Genomic DNA, 15,160 nt, shown 5'->3' with positions numbered 1-15,160 from the left:
TTTTTCATTAATAAAATACACAAAGCATCTTTTTCACACCGAAGGGAGCGAAGTTCAAGCAAGTTAACTGCTAAGTTCTTACGCAAATGATCTAGGCCTGTTCAACGCCCTCACAAGAAAACTGACTTCTGCAACGAGAATGAGATACAGAGGATCGTTGTTATCACTAACGAAATCATGGTCTCAAATGAAAAATATCTTAGAGAGATCTCGCAGGACACAATATGAACTGTCATGGGATATCGCTGTGAGACAGCTGTCAATTTCCCTGTCCAGAAAATCCACATTCCCTGTTATATCCGATAGTGATAGCAATGCTAATTTAGAAAACTTATCATTTTCCAAACATTTGTTTGATCGATACCAGCAGTGCGTTGCTATTGCACATGCAGGGGGGGGAGAAAAAGCGATAAACCGACATGTTGTGAAGCAAAAAAAGCTGCTTGTTAGAGACCGCCTCGCTCTCTTCCTAGACGACCCCAACGATTTCCTCGAACTCTCCGTCATGGGGGGACTGGCAATGGAATATGGAAATGTACCTAAAGCTGGAATGATCGCTGGTAAACATATATGACTTTCAGACTCAGATATTACTGGTTTGTTTATATTCATACTTGTTATGTCTGATTTGACTTCGTTTGCTGATTCTAGTCTTCCTGCTGGCAAACTAATTTTCAATCAAAACCAATTTCCATTCACCAAATGAAGCTTGTACACAGCACATTTAACACTGTAATCTTGCTTGCTGCTAGGTCCATATAGACAGTTTTTAAGGTGATTTTAATTTAAATTAATTAACAGTGTGAGTTTACTGCAAACCTGCAGTCTCAGTCTGTGACCTATGACCAATATGCACCTAATTAATGTCATAACATACGCTATGTAATGACATTTATTAGGTGCATATTGGTATAAAACAGGCCCTCTGGTCACAGGTGCCTATTGTGAATGAGAGAACAAAAATACATATGCACTGCTGTATATCATTAATGGCATTCTAATGCATTATTAGTTTTATTGATTGTTGATCAACCAATCAATGATGGGTATAATTCCATTTAGCTGCAGCACATGTTGTATTGGACAGCAGCTTGTTGATTGACATCTGTGAGTTTTGACACTCAGTCCTGCTGGACATGTACAGCATCAGTTGAAGTATTGAGGTTCTAAAAGGCATTACGGTATCCATGTTGCCTTTATTGACTTTCAGTTATATATATATTAAACATGTATGTGTAAATTTACAAGTACAATTGTGCCATGACCTACAGTTTATGGTGGTTTGCAGGAATTGGTAGAGTACAAGGAAAACTGTGCATGATTGTTGCTAACGATGCCACTGTGAAGGGTGGTACTGTTTACCCCGTTACCCTAAAGAAACAACTTCGGGCTCAGGAAATAGCTGAGCAGAACAGACTACCAACTGTCTATATTGTAGAGTCTGGAGGAGGTTTCCTTCCCCTCCAGGTAAGTAATAATTCAAACCATTATTCTACAGAATTCACAAATGCTGACAAAATATAAAATTGTGTTTTAAATGATTTTCTTGTAATGAGAACTGAGTGATGATCAAGTTCTCTTAGTATCATATAAAGGAAACATGAACCAATGTGCTCATTTATGTCTACTCCTTCTTTTAGTTTAAAATTTTATTTTCAGCTAAAATGATAAAATGGTTAGCAATGCTACCAATTAGCTTGTAGCATTGTCATTGATTTAGTTTATACAGTGTAATGGAAAGGGATGAAATACACTTGCAATTGTTACTCATATACATACATGTATATAAATTTGACTTATATTGTAAGATTTTTTTCCAGGCTGATATTTTCAACCCTGGTGGGAAAACATTTTGCAATGAGGCAGTGATGTCTTCAATGGGTATACCACAGGTATGTAGTATTTCAGAATTTGTTCAGGAAAATGTTCAGAAATACAAGATCCTATCCTAAAAGAACATGCAGTATCTAATGTACAAGGTAAACACGAAGGGCCAGGTGAGCTTATGCCATGGTACAGGGTCCGTCTTTCGTCAAATGTCAAGATTTTATTTTAAACAACTTCTTCTTAATAACCAGAAGGGCTAGGGTGATAATATTTTGTCAGAAGCAAACTTGGATGAACTCAAAAGGGCTACCAAGTTTGTTTAAATAAATGACCTCCACCCATATTAAAGGTCACAGGGGTCAAATTTGTTAAAAACTTCAAACAACTTCTTCTGAATAGCCAAAATGCCCAGGGTGATGATGTTTGGCCAGTAGCATGCTAGGGTGAAGGGTTACCAAGTTAGTTCAAATGAATGACCTTCAATCATATTCAATGTCACAGGGGTCAATTGTCTAAAAATAATAATTGGAACAACTTCTTCTGAATAACCAAAAGGTCTAGGGTTGAAGATATTTAACCAGAAACATGCTTGCATGAATGACTACCAGATTGTTTAAATCGATGACATTGACCCATAATCAAGATCACAGGGGTCAAATATGTTTAAAATCTTTAAACAACTTCTTTTGAATAACAAAAAGTCCCAGGATGATGATATCTGGCCAGAAGTATGCTAGGATGAAGGGCTACCAAGTTCAAATGAATGACCTTGAAATATATTTAAGATATGTTTAAAATCTTTAAACAACTTCTTCTGAATAGCCATAAAGCCCAGATTGTTGATATTTGGCCATTAGCATTACCAGGAGGAAGGGCTACCAAGTTTGTTAAAATGAATGACCTTGACCTTTATTCAAGATCACAGGGATCAACTATGTTCAAAATCTTCATACGATTTCTTCTGAATAACCAAAAGGCCCAGGGTGATGATATTTGGCTTTAAGCATGCTAGGATGAAGGGCTTCCAAATTTGTTAAAATGAATGACCTTGAACTGTATTCAAGGTCACAGGGGTCAATTATGTTGAAAATCTTCAAACGACTTCTTCTGAATAACCCTGAGGCCCAGAATGTTGATATTTGGCCGTTATATAGCATACTTGGATGAAGGGCTACAATCTTTGTTAAAATGAATGATCTTGACTAATATTCATTAAGCTGACAGGGGTCAAATTTGTTTAAAATATTTAAACAACTTCTTCTGAATAACCATGAGGCCCAGAATGTTGATATTCAGCCAGTAGCATGCTTGGATGAAGGGCTATCAAGAGTTTTCATTTAAATGACCTTGACCCACTTTCAAGGTCACATTCTGTCAAAATAAATAAACCTTCAAATGACCTAATCTCAATAAACAAAAGGTCTAGGTTGGTGATAAGTAACAAGTTGCATGCTGAAATGAAGGGCTATAAAGTTTGTTCAACTTAATGACCTTTTTTTTACTTTCAAGGTCACATGGGTCAAATGTTTTTAAATCTTTTAAAAGGTTCTTTTGATTGACGTATAGTCATAAATACTGATATTTTGTCTGTAGCTTTGTTTAAGATCACGTTTAAGGTAACAAGTGCAAGATTAATACCAGGTGAGCGATGCAGGCCAATTGGGCCTCTTGTCCAATTTATAAAGTAAAAGGTACAAGTATATATAATTTTGCATGTTTATGTATGTTGTATCTTTTGTTTGTTGTTCCATGTTTCATCATTGTTTGATTGCTTGTGTATATTTCCTAACAGATGGCCATTGTGTGTGGTAACTGTACCGCGGGAGGTGCCTATATTCCCACCATGGCTGACCAGACAGCCATTGTACACAGGAAGGGCTACATATTCCTGGGAGGACCGCCCCTTGTGCAGGCAGCCACAGGGGAGATCGTCACAACAGAGGAACTTGGTGGTGCTACCCTACACTGCAGGTGAATATTGGACAAATGTAATTAGTGAGGTATTCTGAACAATGGAGAAGAGTAGTGCTGGACATTAGAGAGGTGTGCTCGACATTCTTGATATATGTGTAACAGGAGAGGAAAATGCATGGCCAGACCGGTGTAACAGCCAGTTTTCCCCCCTGTTGAAAGTTTCCGCAGGGAAAAAATCAGCCAAGTGTTTCTTTCTCAGACTAGATAGTTTTTCCCCCGGGAAGAAATAAGCTATCTGTTTGCCCCAGGGAAAAACACAACTAGCTGATTGTTTCCCCAGGGAAACTTATTTCTTCCCTCAGTGAAATAGTTAACTAGCTAATATACGGTTTTCCTACAAACTAATGCAGATGGGGGAACGAATTAGCTAATTAATCAATTTCCCCTTATAAAGCAATATGGAGGGGGGAAAGAATCAGCTATAATCCCCTATAAACTAATACAGTAGGGGGAAAATTGGCTAGCTAACCCTTTTAACTAATACAGAAGGGCTAGCCAATACTTTCTCCAATAAACCAATACTACAGTGGGAAGAATTAGGTAGCTTATTTCTTCCCCAGGAGAAAAAATTAACTAGAGGGGAAAAAATCAACTAGCTGATTCATTCCACAGGGGAAAAAACAGCTAGCCTTTTCTTCCCCGGGGAAAGAATCTAGACAGACGCTCATGGTTAGGGTGTGCTCAACATTGGCAGTTGTACAGGAAACTCCGGAGGTGTGAAGGCACAACTGGATAGTGGCTCAGGGTTAGGGTGTGTTCAACATTGGTAGTTGTACAGGAAACTCCGGAAGTGTGAAGGTACAACTGGATAGTGGCTCAGGGTTAGGGTGTGCTCAACATTGGTAGTTGTACAGGAAACTCCGGAGGTGTGAAGGTACAACTGGATAGTGGCTCAGGGTTAGGGTGTGCTCAACATTGGTAGTTGTACAGGAAACTCCGGAGGTGTGAAGGTACAACTGGATAGTGGCTCAGGGTTAGGGTGTGCTCAACATTGGTAGTTGTACAGGAAACTCCGGAGGTGTGAAGGTACAACTGGATAGTGGCTCAGGGTTAGGGTGTGCTCAACATTGGTAGTTGTACAGGAAACTCCGGAGGTGTGAAGGTACAACTGGATAGTGGCTCAGGGTTAGGGTGTGCTCAACATTGGTAGTTGTACAGGAAACTCCGGAGGTGTGAAGGTACAACTGGATAGTGGCTCAGGGTTAGGGTGTGCTCAACATTGGTAGTTGTACAGGAAACTCCGGAGGTGTGAAGGTACAACTGGATAGTGGCTCAGGGTTAGGGTGTGCTCAACATTGGTAGTTGTACAGGAAACTCCGGAGGTGTGAAGGTACAACTGGATAGTGGCTCAGGGTTAGGGTGTGCTCAACATTGGTAGTTGTACAGGAAACTCCGGAGGTGTGAAGGTACAACTGGATAGTGGCTCAGGGTTAGGGTGTGCTCAACATTGGTAGTTGTACAGGAAACTCCGGAGGTGTGAAGGTACAACTGGATAGTGGCTCAGGGTTAGGGTGTGCTCAACATTGGTAGTTGTACAGGAAACTCCGGAGGTGTGAAGGTACAACTGGATAGTGGCTCAGGGTTAGGGTGTGCTCAACATTGGTAGTTGTACAGGAAACTCCGGAGGTGTGAAGGTACAACTGGATAGTGGCTCAGGGTTAGGGTGTGCTCAACATTGGTAGTTGTACAGGAAACTCCGGAGGTGTGAAGGTACAACTGGATAGTGGCTCAGGGTTAGGGTGTGCTCAACATTGGTAGTTGTACAGGAAACTCCGGAGGTGTGAAGGTACAACTGGATAGTGGCTCAGGGTTAGGGTGTGCTCAACATTGGTAGTTGTACAGGAAACTCCGGAGGTGTGAAGGTACAACTAGATAGTGGCTCAGGGTTAGGGTGTGCTCAACATTGGTAGTTGTACAGGAAACTCTGGAGGTGTGAAGGTACAACTGGATAGTGGCTCAGGGTTAGGGTCTGCCCAACATTGGTTGGTTGTGCTCAACATCGGTTGGTTACATTTGGCTTGTAACATTATCGAGCCACCATAAGAAATATTAAAGCATAGGAATTCTTTGACAGATATACTGATGCTCATATGGTAACATCTTGTATAACGTGTACTCAGTAGACTGATATTAAACATATAAGCAGCTTGTGTAAATACTGACCTAAATGTCAGGGTAATTTATCTCCCCTCCCCTCTGATCTTTATTGGTTGCGTTGACCCAGCTGTTAAGATGATTGGCATCATGCTGGAAAGTAATTAGGTTTTATCCTTACAAAAGTCTTGGATTTAATTAAAAGGAGTCCTATGCTTTTACCTAAATTTGTATAAGCAAGTGTCATGTACACTGCTGACTACGGGGATATTTCACTGTCTCAGCTGTGTTTTTGTAAACTGCTGACTACAGGGATATTTCACTGTCTCAGCTGTGTTTTTGTACACTGCTGACTACGGGGATATTTTACTGTCTCAGCTGTGTTTTTGTAAACTGCTGGCTACAGTGATATTTCACTGTCTCAGCTGTGTTTTTGTAAACTGCTGACTACAGGGATATTTCACTGTCTCAGCTGTGTTTTTGTAAACTGCTGGCTACGGGATATTTCACTGTCTCAGCTGTGTTTTTGTACACTGCTGACTACGGGGATATTTTACTGTCTCAGCTGTGTTTTTGTAAACTGCTGGCTACAGTGATATTTCACTGTCTCAGCTGTGTTTTTGTAAACTGCTGTCTACGGGGATATTTCACTGTCTCAGCTGTGTTTTTGTACACTGCTGACTACGGGGATATTTTACTGTCTCAGCTGTGTTTTTGTAAACTGCTGGCTACAGTGATATTTCACTGTCTCAGCTGTGTTTTTGTAAACTGCTGACTACAGGGATATTTCACTGTCTCAGCTGTGTTTTTGTACACTGCTGACTACGGGGATATTTTACTGTCTCAGCTGTGTTTTTGTAAACTGCTGGCTACAGTGATATTTCACTGTCTCAGCTGTGTTTTTGTAAACTGCTGGCTACAGTGATATTTCACTGTCTCAGCTGTGTTTTTGTAAACTGCTGACTACGGGGATATTTCACTGTCTCAGCTGTGTTTTTGTACACTGCTGACTACGGGGATATTTTACTGTCTCAGCTGTGTTTTTGTAAACTGCTGGCTACAGTGATATTTCACTGTCTCAGCTGTGTTTTTGTAAACGGCTGGCTACAGGGATATTTCACTGTCTCAGCTGTGTTTTTGTAAACTGCTGGCTACGGGATATTTCACTGTCTCAGCTGTGTTTTTGTACACTGCTGACTACGGGGATATTTTACTGTCTCAGCTGTGTTTTTGTAAACTGCTGGCAACGGGGATATTTCACTGTCTCAGCTGTGTTTTTGTAAACTGCTGGCTACAGGGATATTTCACTGTCTCAGCTGTGTTTTTGTAAACTGCTGACTACAGGGATATTTCACTGTCTCAGCTGTGTATTTGTAAACTGCTGGCTACGGGGATATTTCACTGTCTCAGCTGTGTTTTTGTAGTGTAAGCGGATGCACTGACTACTTTGCGGAGAATGAAGAGGAAGCATTGAGTACAGGGAGAGACATGGTGGCCACGTTGAACCTGGAGGACAAGCTACCTGTCCATCAGGACTGGGAGGAGCCTCTCTACAGCAGCGACCACCTCAGGGCACTGGTGGCCAAGGACAATGTTATCAACATCTATAAGGCATACCTATATCAATCATACAATCATACAGTAGTGAAAGGACTAGGGGCTTTAAGGGTCATTTCCGGCCCATCGGGGATTTAAAATTTCTTGTTTTATTCATAATCTTGAATAAATCAACTACGCAAATATGAAATTTCAAATTCATCAAACAACTCGTTTAGGAGATATGGCATAACAAAGAGAGACATAAACCCACATTTTTCATAATGAATTGCGTGAAAATCGTCTGTTGTGCGCTATTTGGTTGAAAATTGGCCATTTTGAAGGAAATTAACTAAAAACTCTTCAATATTTGAAAGTCTCTGCATGCAACAAACAAATAAATATTTGACATGCTCAAACATTGCCACACCATGCAGTGTTCATTTCTAGAAAGGAATTTTTGTTTGTCACATGCGGAGGCTTTCATTTCTGCATGCTAACTGTCCCAAAACACCATATTTTGGCTATTTCTGCATAGCAACACAATTTTTTTGCTATGGTAGGGCATCTACACATGTGCACTGGACAAAATTTGCACCAAGAAAGATAGCCCCAATTAACCAATCTTATGTTTATAACAGAAATTCATAAATAAATTCAAGTTGAAATGTTTACTTTATATGAGGCCAACAATGCCCCATAATGCCTCAAGCCTTTTGATTAAAAAACGACCTTATGTAAACATTAATGAAAAGTGTGAAAGTAAAACCATTTTACAAATGTATGATTAAATGAACCAACTGGTGCCAGCTCCTATACAGCTATTAGTGTATGGTTGTAGAACAGGTCTGTAGTAAATATTGACTAGATTTAGGTAACTATTACATACAACGTAGATGTAGGTCAGTAAGGTTCCCTGTTTAGTTAACCATTGCCATAAACTGTAGCTATGTATGAGGAAACTGTTTTTTATTGCATGAATATAGCTTTGATATGTTGTTTTGTTTCATTCAGGTATGCTAGCAGCCTTGCACATAACTCTCGGTATCCGATATTGTGAATGGTTTAGTTGCTATGTCCGTGGAAACATCGTATTTTTCCTTTTCAATAATAATCACATTTTTCATATAAATGATACTTTAAATGCATATTCTAGGTTCAATCTTAGATAAATGCTATTGACTATATTTGTTTCTCCATAGGTTATAGCTAGACTAGTAGATGGAAGTCGATTCCACGAATTCAAGAAACAATTTGGACCTACAATGGTGACAGGTTTTGCACACATAAAAGGGTAAGTTAGCCATGTTACCTTCTAAACTTCTATTTATCAGTGGTATCACTTCAGAATGTCATGAGAAAGATTTCAGAGGCCAACAAATTCCTAATAATAGCTAAATTTATGATTGCCCATATTTAACCTCAGATCTGTCAAACTCATCCATTTCCAAAACTATTGCCTCTGTAAAACCTAGATGCCCATATTTAACCACTTTGAAAGATGATGAATTTTTATGCCACACTGCAGTATCCGTCCGTCTGTCAACAGTTTCTTCAAACAAGTTCTTCATCTAAAACGCTGATTGAAATTTAACCAAATTGGACTAGAAGCATCCCTAGTTGGTGGGGATTCAAAAGTGTACAAATGGAGGGTCTTACCACCAAAGGGGCAGGGCCAAAAAGGGGTTATTTGGCCATATTGTTTAAGCAACTTTTTCTCAAAGCTAATTGAAGGATATCAACCATATTTGGTTGGAAGCATCCCTAGGTGGTGAGAATTCACAATTTGTACAAATGGAGGGACTTACCCCCAAGGAGGCTGAGGGGCAGGGCTAAATAAATTCTAACTTTGATATTATCAAGATCCCCACCCTTTAACCATGTATATAATAGCTGAGCATCAGGAAGCAAACACAATCATGATATATGTATAAGAATGTACCCTGAGGGCTGGCCCCAACTCCAAGGATTTAATTCCTTGACCCTGAGGGCTGACCCCACCCCCTGGGGACTGGTCCCAACTCCAGGAATTTAATTCCTTGACCCTGAGTGCTGGCCCCAACTCACCTTAGCTATAACTTTTAAACAGTTGAGATTCCACCCCATAACCATAGAAACCATTGCTGGGCGTCAAATGATAAACAAAATCATAATATAAGAATTGACTCTGGGGTCTGGCTCCACCCCTAGAGACTTGATTCCTGAGTCATCACTTTGAAAGAGTTGAGATCCCCATCCCATAACCATATATAACATTGCTGGACATCAAAAGACAGACACAATTATGATATTGGGATTGATCCTGGGGTCTGGCTCTACCCCTAGAGAGTTAATTCCTGGGCCATAACTTTGAAACCTCGCTAACACGAACTTGTGGGGTCCAGATCAATAGTTCGAGGAATACATGGTATTTGACAAGGTTCGACCGACATATCCATTTTTTTATCATGTGGGATGACAGACAGTACGAGCACTGCATATATCGGGGAGAGTAGATGATACAAGTAAAACAAAGAAGTTTCATAAAGATGACAAAATTTAATAAGATATAAAAGAGTTGAACAATGAAAACATGTAGCCATCGGTTTTAAGAAAAGAAATAAAATAAAAAAAGCTCCATGTGTACCGTATTTGTCGTTTTGACATAGTCTGCCATACTCTTTGATCATCATAAAATGAAGAAAATCTTGAATTCCTGTTATCATAATGTTGATTGATAAATAAATTTACAATCACAGCGTATTCAAGTATCTTAAAAGGTGGTCGAGAGACGTTATTTCTGGGCCATAACTTTGAAACGGTTGAGAACACCACCCCATGACCATATTTTCTATGTGAACAGTGCTGAGTGAAAAGCCCGGCCAGAGGCATACTCCTATCGTTAATCAGTATCTATACATGTGTACAGTTTTATATTAAAACCATTTACTTAAATATTTTACCTCCTACTTCCATGTCCGGCCATACTCTTTTACCTTCCCTTTCATAAAATTTGTCAATTAAAATTACAACAGGACTATTGCGTTATCATGCATTAGTTATAATTCAATCAGGAAAAGGCATAAATAAGTTGTGATAACTTAATGCGCCTAACCCTTTTGTTGTAATATGCAATAAAATTTGCTTAAACTAAACTAAACCCATAACCATATAGGGACCGCAGAACCAAATGATTTTCCATAGACGATAGTGTTAACGTTTACCACTGTCCTGGTTAAATGGGGTTATCCACACTGGTTTACCTGCCCTCATTTTGAAGAATATCATCTCACACAACTGTAAATGAAATATTTAAAAATTCTGCCCATTTGAACTTTTTTTTATATGGGGGCCGCCATCTTGTATTGAATTTGGCATCAAAATTTACAACAAATTGCCCACTTAATAAACTCACCCAGACAAAAGCAGACTTGAAAAATTTTGATATTTTTTTTATGCATATTACTTCTATATATATTGCTCAACCCTAACATAAAACTTTTGAAACTTCTGTCACCTAAATATCCAACCAGCAGGCCCCGAGGCATTCACCTTCCTATTAAATCTTCTGCCCAAAAGGGGAAAAACCCACAATCTATTTTTGATTTGGTTCCATGGTCCCTATATATCATTGCTGGGCATCAATAGACTGACACAGTCGTAATATCAGTATTGACCCATGGGTCTGGCCCAACCCTAGAGACTTAATTTCTGGGCTATAATGGTTGAGATCGTCAACCCATAGCCATGTATACCATTGCTGGGCATAAATTCCAGGTGAGCAATACAGGCCTACTGGGTCTCTTGTTTTAAAGAGAAATAAAACATTTACAAAGACACTGCTATAAATAAGATTAATAAACTCATTGTAATATGATGTGGAAATTCCTTCTGTGGTAGGTGCAAATTTGATAAAAGCCAGAAGCAAACAATTACTCTAAAGCTTGACATGTGTAATTTCTATGCTATTATGCATTTTCACTAATGATAAATAATCACGACTTGTTGAATGTGTATCTGTCCTCAAGTTCTATATATAAATGTGTATCTGTCCTCAAGTTCTTTATATAAATGTTTATCTGTCCTCAAGTTCTGTTTATAAATGTTTATCTGTCCTCAAGGTCTGTATATTTAAATTGTGTATCTGTCCTCAAGTTCTGTTTATAAATGTTTATCTGTCCTCAGGTTCTCTATATAAAATGTTTATCTGTCCTCAGGTTCTCTATATAAAATGTTTATCTGTCCTCAAGTTCTGTTTATAAATGTTTATCTGTCCTCAGGTTCTCTATATAAAATGTTTATCTGTCCTCAGGTTCTGTATATAAATGTTTATCTGTCCTCAAGTTCTGTTTATAAATGTTTATCTGTCCTCAGGTTCTCTATATAAAATGTTTATCTGTCCTCAGGTTCTGTATATAAATGTTTATCTGTCCTCAGGTTCTCTATATAAAATGTTTATCTGTCCTCAGGTTCTCTATATAAAATGTTTATCTGTCCTCAGGTTCTCTATATAAAATGTTTATCTGTCCTCACGTTCTGTATATAAATTCAAATGTGTATCTGTCCTCAAGTTCTTTATATAAATGTTTATGTGTCCTCAAGTTCTGTTTATAAATGTTTATCTGTCCTCAAGGTCTGTATATTTAAATTGTGTATCTGTCCTCAAGTTCTGTTTATAAATGTTTATCTGTCCTTAAGTTCTGTATATAAAATGTTTATCTGTCCTCAGGATCTGTATATAAATGTTTATGTGTCCTCAAGTTCTGTTTATAAATGTTTATCTGTCCTCAGGTTCTGTATATAAATGTTTATCTGTCCTTAAGTTCTGTATATAAAATGTTTATCTGTCCTCAGGTTCTGTATATAAAATGTTTATCTGTCCTCAGGTTCTGTATATAAAATGTTTATCTGTCCTCAGGATCTGTATATAAATGTTTATCTGTCCTCAAGTTCTGTTTATAAATGTTTATCTGTCCTCAAGTTCTTTATATAAATGTTTATCTGTCCTCAGGTTCTGTATATAAATTCAAATGTGTATCTGTCCTCAAGTTCTGTTTATAAATGTTTATCTGTCCTCAGGTTCTGTATATAAAATGTTTATCTGTCCTCAAGTTCTGTTTATAAATGTTTATCTGTCCTCAGGTTCTCTATATAAAATGTTTATCTGTCCTCAGGTTCTCTATATAAAATGTTTATCTGTCCTCAAGGTCTGTATATTTAAATTGTGTATCTGTCCTCAAGTTCTGTTTATAAATGTTTATCTGTCCTCAGGTTCTCTATATAAAATGTTTATCTGTCCTCAGGATCTGTATATAAATGTTTATGTGTCCTCAAGTTCTGTTTATAAATGTTTATCTGTCCTCAGGTTCTCTATATAAAATGTTTATCTGTCCTCAGGTTCTGTATATAAAATGTTTATCTGTCTTCAAGTTATGTATATAAATGTGTCTCTGCCTTCAAGTTCTGTATATAAAATGTTTATCTGTCCACAGTTGAGATTCCACCCCATAACCATACATAAAATTGCTGGGCATGAAGAATCTAATACAGATATGCTACAAGGATTGGCTTCGGGGTCTGGCATATTTCCTTGATCTCATTCGGAGAATATTTTGCCATGATTGCTTTGGTATCCAGGTGAGCGATACAGGCCCTCTGGGCCTCTTGTTGAAAGTTGCAAAAAATACAGGAAACCCACATGTAACTTTTGAGTAATGTTTTTAGTTGTTCAAAACACTAGCACATCATAGCTTAGTGATTACTATCTGATGAACGTATTGAAAATGACTGGGAAACTCTTTCCAGATCGGGTGGGAGGTGGTAGAAGGCCTATATTTTGACCTAGTGAGGACAAAGCATCCTCAATACTCCAGGGGTTACGTTCACTTACGCTCTCTGTACCCCTGGAATATGTCAAAGCAAAATTGAAGGCACGAGCAATTTGATCGGTCTCGGGTAGAAACAAAATCTGACCAATCGCTAGGCCGATACCTGGGCATTTGAAGATTACAAATTTCAAGTTAATTGGTTTCCTCAGATACATTGCAATGTACAAAATGGAGTACAGAGATGTGACACCCAACTACAAAGCCAGTCAATTTTACTGTTACACGACCGAGCAATTCTTTTAATGTACATCAAAGTAAAAACTAGTCTTCTCGTCTCATCTACAAGGTGACGCACACTGAGCCTTCGATTTTGTCATGACAAATTCCAGGGGCACAGAGAGCGTAAGTGAGCCTTACCCCTGGAATATCGAGGATGGGGGTAAAGTAACCATTGTGTATGCTGTGTCAGCTGTATACAGTTTGACGGACAGCAGGTTGCACAATTACAAATTACAGTTGAAGGAGGAGAACATTTAGACATTTTAGCCTGTGTGGAAAATGTAATGAGCGAAATTCAATCTTATATGTGATTTTTCAAATTTATTTATTGGAATGCATGAACAGTGTTATAACTCTGAGGGTAACAACACCAATGTCAATGTATTACTAAATGGCAAATGACATCACGTCATTATACAATGTAACTTATAATCTGAGCGCGCTTTCATTCTCGGACTTCAATCAAATAAAAAAAATACTGATTATTTTAATATATGCGTGTTATTCTATGTACTTAATTGATATGTGCTTTATAACTTACATGTACATATCATCGTTGATATTAAGGAAGCAGATGGTTCTTATACGGGTAGCGTTATTTTATCACATTTTTCTTTCACTTCTTAACCGTTATCTTCACGTTCAACTCGATTATTGTCAAAATTGGTTGAAATTGTCCTATAGAAATCATGACCATATGAATGTCAAATAAATAGGCTTTACTTATGTCTATTTTCACTCCGATAGCTCTGAAAGCACATGTTTTACAAAGCCGGCCGTGTGTCACAAACGTCAAACCTGAAACGAAATGACGTTAAAAGTGTGTTACACTGTTGTGCGTCAACATCTGACGTTACGTCATTATTCTATGATTCTATGTCAGGTTATTTGCAGCATTCCAAGACACATAGTATTTCATAAACTGTACTCTGAGAAACTTATTAGTTTTTAGCTCACCTGTCTGAAGGGCAAGTGAGCGTATGCCTTGGTCCAGTGTCCGCCGTCCGCCGTCCAGTGTCAACTTTTTACTTTAAACAACATCTTCACATTAACCGAAAGGCCTAGGATGATGATATTTGGCCAGTGGCATGCTGGCATGAAGGGCTACCAAGATTGTTCAAATGAATTACCTTCGTTCATTTTCAAGGTCACAGGTCAATTATGTTAAAATCTTTTTATGACTTCTTCTGAATAACCGAAAATCCTAGAGTGATGATATTTGGCCAGTAACATGCTGGGATGAAAGACTATACAATTTTGTTGAAACAAATGTCCTTGACTTATATTCAAGGTGACAGGCGTCAAATATGTTTAAAACCTTTAAACAACTTATTCTGAATAACCAAGAGGCCTAGGGTGATGATGTTTGGCCAGTGCCATGCTGGCATGAAGGGCTACCAAGATTGTTCAAATGAATGACTTTCGCCCATTTCCAAGGTCACGCGTCAACTGTGTTAAAATCTTTTAATGACTTCTTCTGAATAACCGAAACTCCTAGGGTGATGATATTTGGCCAGTAACATGCTGGGATGAAGGGCTACAAAATTTTGATGAAACAAATGACCTTGACTTATAATCAAGGTGACAGGGGTCAAATATGTTCAAAACCTTTAAACAACTTCTTCTGAATAACCAAGAGGCAT

The 15,160-nt window shown here is 38.3% G+C and overlaps 1 protein-coding gene across 3 annotated transcripts in view; it reads left to right on the top strand.

Annotated features, from left to right (window-relative positions):
* Positions 1 to 8,744, top strand: part of LOC110456346 (probable methylcrotonoyl-CoA carboxylase beta chain, mitochondrial) — a 45,641-nt gene extending 36,897 nt beyond the window's left edge. The window contains exons 1-6 of one of the 3 annotated variants that reach the window (XM_021507024.1): positions 13 to 560; positions 1,289 to 1,467; positions 1,821 to 1,892; positions 3,620 to 3,798; positions 7,320 to 7,506; positions 8,634 to 8,744. In XM_021507024.1, coding sequence (XP_021362699.1) covers positions 140 to 560; positions 1,289 to 1,467; positions 1,821 to 1,892; positions 3,620 to 3,798; positions 7,320 to 7,506; positions 8,634 to 8,729 — 1,134 coding nt within the window. In that variant the 5' untranslated portion in view covers positions 13 to 139 and the 3' untranslated portion in view covers positions 8,730 to 8,744. Of the gene's footprint in view, positions 1 to 12; positions 597 to 1,288; positions 1,468 to 1,820; positions 1,893 to 3,619; positions 3,799 to 7,319; positions 7,507 to 8,633 lie in introns of those variants that run through there. The other 2 variants (XM_021507025.1, XM_021507026.1) reach the window with 2 other exon arrangements.
* The last annotated feature ends 6,416 nt before the right edge of the window (positions 8,745 to 15,160 follow it).

The sequence above is a fragment of the Mizuhopecten yessoensis genome, unplaced genomic scaffold, assembly GCF_002113885.1.
Source record: "Mizuhopecten yessoensis strain PY_sf001 unplaced genomic scaffold, ASM211388v2 scaffold8693, whole genome shotgun sequence".
NCBI lineage: Eukaryota > Metazoa > Mollusca > Bivalvia > Pectinida > Pectinidae > Mizuhopecten > Mizuhopecten yessoensis.
The sequence above is the reverse complement of the archived record's forward strand: the minus strand, read 5'-3'. Positions and strand labels throughout refer to the sequence as shown.